This window comes from Topomyia yanbarensis, unplaced genomic scaffold (assembly GCF_030247195.1).
Source record: "Topomyia yanbarensis strain Yona2022 unplaced genomic scaffold, ASM3024719v1 HiC_scaffold_571, whole genome shotgun sequence".
Taxonomy (NCBI): domain Eukaryota; kingdom Metazoa; phylum Arthropoda; class Insecta; order Diptera; family Culicidae; genus Topomyia; species Topomyia yanbarensis.
In genome coordinates, this window is record NW_026683793.1 from 7,680 (window position 1) to 12,515 (window position 4,836).

Genomic DNA, 4,836 nt, shown 5'->3' on the forward strand with positions numbered 1-4,836 from the left:
GTAGTACTGCCAGAATAGGAACCAAGTGTTCAAATGACGAATTACTACGTTTTCCGTTTAGGAATTATGAGCTTAGAACACTGGATCCACAAACTTTTAGTAAATAGCATAGCAAGCGGGGTCAAATTTAAAATGAATGAACGTTGTTGTGGGAATACTGTAACTATCAATTTAACTACTTTTAAAGTAAAAAAGAATACCATACAGGAAAATTAAGTACTACACACATGGTAAAAAATAGAGAACATGCAGATATTTTGATATAGTAAAAATGACTATTTAAATCGTTGCAATAAAAGCATAATATTATCAGCTGAAAATTGTGGGTACATTGTATTTAATTTAACCCTCTAAAATAGTAATTTGAACCAAATACAATTTTTTGAACCGCAACATTCTTTTGCGTGTAGTGACCATACGCGTTGCAGTCTCTTTTTCCCCCAGTGTATATGATTACATGGCAAAAAAATTTCACTTCGACTCGGCGACCCCCTGGTCATCAGCTGTCATAGTCGTCCGTCACTCATCTACTGTTTATTTACTGTTTGCGCGAAAAAAATCCGTCTCATCGGGATATGTTCGCGTAAGAAAAAAATCGTAGCAATCGTTGAAAAACCATACAAAAATATTCCTGTCACGTTTAAGCAACTCCTTTCCCGCAGCTGGTCCGTATTGAACCGTCCAAATTTTTTCCGTAGTGTCCAAATTATCACGTGTATTTTCGACCGTCAAATTGCGCCCGCCGTTTTGTTTTTTCATCTTATTTGGTTGTATCAGAATGGAAAACCCGGTAAGTGTTTCGGGAACCCGCATTGCGTTGTATTTCTCCAGCACCAGCAGCTGAAAGCGAAATTCCGTTACAAGCCGGTCAAAGCTACGTTTCGTTATCAGTTCAGGCTGCAACAGTTGATAACGCAGCGTGTCAAAAGCGCTAGAGACTTACTGACTGAGCTACAATAAAATACAAAAAAAAAACTGTGACGAGATAAGATAGGTTGGAGTAACATTTTGTGCGATTTTTTCTAGTGCGAGCCACGCCGGACCGAGTCGCACGTACCACCGCTTTGACTTTTAAATCCTAGGCCAACGCTCTGCGTCCATATGTAGTGAACACGGGATTCGTTTGATTAGACTTTCAATGATGGCATTAGCTTACTGTCAATGAATTGATCACACCTTGTCTAACTGGATTTGTTTTTCTTTCTTTCCTATTTTGAATATTTCAGAATCAAACGAACTCCAGAAGCACAGCGCAGATGACCCTTTCGAGCACAAGCAATGCCTCCAGCAACAGCAACAACAGCAGCAGTAGTCCTCTGATTGGTAGCAATGGTCATCACGTTACCAGCAGCCAGATTTTATTGCAGCAGAATTTCAACATTACCCACCAGCAGCACCATAATCAACAACACCACTCACAACAACAACAGTCGCATCATCAGCAGCAACAGCATCAAAACCACAATCATCCCCACCACCATCAGAATCAGTCGCACCACCCACTTCAACAGCAGCAACAACAACAACAGCACACCGCCCGACAACTACTGATCCACAATGCTCTTACCCGCACCACGTCCCATCCGGTCGGTGGGAGTTCGTCTGCCACGACGGCCGCCGCCACGATGGAATCGCTAATGGAACTACTCCGAATGTCGACGGCCGCCAGCGTTCTGGCCCAGCAGCAGCAATCGAGCAGGGCTGCTGGTGGTGGCACTGGAACCGTTGGTGGAGCAGCATCATCATCATCGGCAGCTGCCGCCGCAGCAGCAGCTGCTGCTGTCGTCGTTGCCGGTGGTGGACACCGGAAGCTGGAACGTACCCAGTCGGAACCGTTGCCGCAGCAGGTTAATACTTCGAGGTGAGTTTGTTGGTTTATTGTTGTAAATCGATTGAATTTGTTCAAAGTTGAATTGTTATAGTTTTGCATTCATCTTACGCGTGTCTCTTTCCTTCCATTCTGTTCTAGATATAAAACCGAGCTGTGCCGACCGTTCGAGGAAGCGGGAGAGTGTAAGTACGGCGACAAGTGCCAGTTTGCGCATGGCATGCAGGAACTGCGCAATCTCCAGCGTCATCCAAAGTACAAGACGGAACTGTGCCGCACGTTCCACAGCGTCGGTTTTTGCCCGTACGGACCGCGGTGCCACTTTGTGCACAACGCGGAAGAAGCCCGCAGTCACAATCGTTCGGTGGCGGCGTACCATGCCCAGTTGGCAGCGGCCGCAGCAGCAGCTGCTGCCGGTGGTAGTAACAACGGCAACGGAAGTCACAATCAATCGTCGAATGCGGCTTTGATACAGCAGGCTCAACTTCAGCATACGGCGGAGTTGTTGCAACAGCAACAGCGTCAACAACAACATTTGCAGCAGCAACATCAGCTTCCGCTAAGTCCAGCCCTGTCGATGTCTACCGGTTCGGATCGGGCTTCACCGATAGGATCACTATCGCTTTCGCCTACCACTTCGATGGCGAGCTTCTTCCCGGAACAGGGTAGCCCAACGTTCCCGCCGACAAGTCAGCAAAGTGCGTTCAATTTCCCAGCATCGCCACCGGCCAGTCCCATCGATGGCGGTCTATCGCCAATGACTACTCCTCCGCCGCCGTCTCCATCGTTGGTATCACTATCGGGTAAAGTGGGTGCAGGAAGCAATAGCAACAATAATTGCAGCAACATCGATGGCGACGCCCGGCTTCCGGTTTTCAATCGGCTCAGCTCCACGGTGGATGCCTTCACCAACATGATGATCTAGAGGGATGTGTGGTGGTGGTGGTGTGATTTGGTGCATGTGTGGGGTGGCCACGCTAACGGTTCGCTTGTAACTGTTTTTTTCTCTGTACGCAGCACGCACATAGCGCTAGCAACCGAAGCCACACAAACAGACGATTTTGTATATACTTATTCATCGAACGCACGTGTGTGGTTTTTTTCCTTCAAGTTTAAAATGGGGTTATTTATGTATCCGATGGGTAAAATGTTAAATTTGTAAACGAAAACTGCTGCAAAAAAGTAAACGCACAGATATTTATTTATACAAACAAGCAAACTGATGGAGATACTAGGAGCTAACAACTAGCACGTTTCTGAATCAAACAAAACCACGTGCGAAAGCATAGTCCGACGGAGAAGTAAACACTTATTTAACTATTTATTTTTATATTAAATTTATACCTTTTATTTAAATCGAACGATATATGCAAACAAACACGCGCACACACACATTTGTACAAACGCAAACTCAAGCTGGTATGGGTGCGTGCGTGTGTTCCAAGCAGTTTGAGGTGAGCGTAATTATTCCTTCGCATAAAAAAACACCAACGAGAGCTTCCAGTGAGAAACAAATTTTCGATTTCACAAAACTACCGCAAACGAAACAAAACACTGAAAAATCGACGGAACCAACAAATTCTCCTTCGTTTGTCACTATGATTATTAACATTACTATTATTATTATGATGATTATTATTATTATCAAACCTATCTTGATTATTTTTTAATTTATTTTATTTATTTTTCTCTGCTTGATTTTCACACTTTATCGCATAAGGAAAGCGATTCGTAAAAAAGATTAGTTTTTTTCCCACGTACAGTTATTTAAAAAACGGCAACAACAGTTAAACAAATTAAGCGTTAATTTAAGTTACAATCCTAGCAGAAGAAAAACGGTGAACCGAATTTGATTGGTCAGCAGATCAGGCGGACGGCTTTTGTGCGCCATTTTGCCAACACAAAAGCTCTGTTTTGTTCAGGTTATTTTTCCACCCTATTTCTGAAATATATACATAATTTGTAGTAATTTATGCCCCCGGAAGCAACCGCACGAACGGATACTTATTCCTGTCAAGCCGAAAATTTTGTTTATATTAGTTCTATATGTTTTGGTCACCACCAGATAGTGCCTTATCTATTTAAAATTAATATCTATTGTAAACTGTAAACACGCTAGTAGGCTGCGCTTTTCGCTTCGTTGTGTTTTTCTTTTTTTTTACAATCGAGTCATGTACAGGTTTAGGTTTCATACGCGGACACTCAGAACAGCCAAGCAGCCAAAAGCGGCAGGCCTACTAGGGAAATAGGATTGTATTGTATCAGCTCAGAATAAACCTACTTTTTTCGTGCAAACCGCCTCCCATTTGTGTGTACATTTTCTAGCAACTGATGAGCCTTTATCGTAAAATGTAAGTTAGAAACAAAAAAAAAAATCAAGTGATTTATGTTAACAAAAAATGCGCCCTATTTTTGTAAAATGATTGATTCTTCCAACGACTATACTTCCAACAATTTTAGTAAAAAAAATACTAACATCAACTGTGCATAACTAAGAGTGAAACGAGAGTTATAAACGATTTATAGGAGACCTGGTCGGAACCCCTAGCGCGCAAACGATTCGCAAACCCCTAGTGTGCCCGAACGCGCTCTCGCTTTCCCTCTATCACCCTCTCTCTCTCTCGTTCCCCTTCGAATGTTAATATTCTTTTCGTTTGATTAATTTTCATTATTGTGATCATAGTTTTTAATTAAACTACTAAGCCTACTGCCATCTGTGTTACTAGAAGACATGATAGCGAACGCGAGCGAGCGAGCGATAAAAGACAACCCTATCAAAGTGAGCTGTGTCGTGCCGTGCTGCACGTTAGGGCGAAGAGAGTGAGAAATAGTTGTTGAGATAGCGAGAGCGTGAAAAAAAACGCCAAAGTAAGAGCGGGGTTCGTCGAATCAAAACGCAAAGCCGCCACTGGCGTCTCCTGGATATTTGCTTTAATTTCCCATTGTGAGGTTAGATTGTAAGTGACAGAGACAGAGAAACAGAGTTTAACATATTATATTTGTAAAAA

General features: G+C 43.1%; 1 protein-coding gene across 1 annotated transcript; it reads left to right on the top strand.

The window, feature by feature from the left end:
* The first annotated feature begins 395 nt into the window (after nt 1–395).
* On the top strand, nt 396–4,267 carry LOC131695828 (protein TIS11-like). The gene is made up of 3 exons (XM_058984367.1): nt 396–790; nt 1,227–1,861; nt 1,970–4,267. Exons 1-3 carry the CDS (start codon nt 779–781, stop codon nt 2,751–2,753), a joined length of 1,431 nt encoding a protein of 476 aa, XP_058840350.1. The 5' UTR covers nt 396–778; the 3' UTR covers nt 2,754–4,267.
* The last annotated feature ends 569 nt before the right edge of the window (nt 4,268–4,836 follow it).

What these genes read in the sequence shown, in the direction of transcription:
- LOC131695828 (XM_058984367.1), top strand. An exon ending in CAGCAGGTTAATACTTCGAG is followed by an intron (nt 1,862 to 1,969) that starts GTGAGTTTGTTG and finishes ATTCTGTTCTAG; the next exon opens with ATATAAAACCGAGCTGTGCC.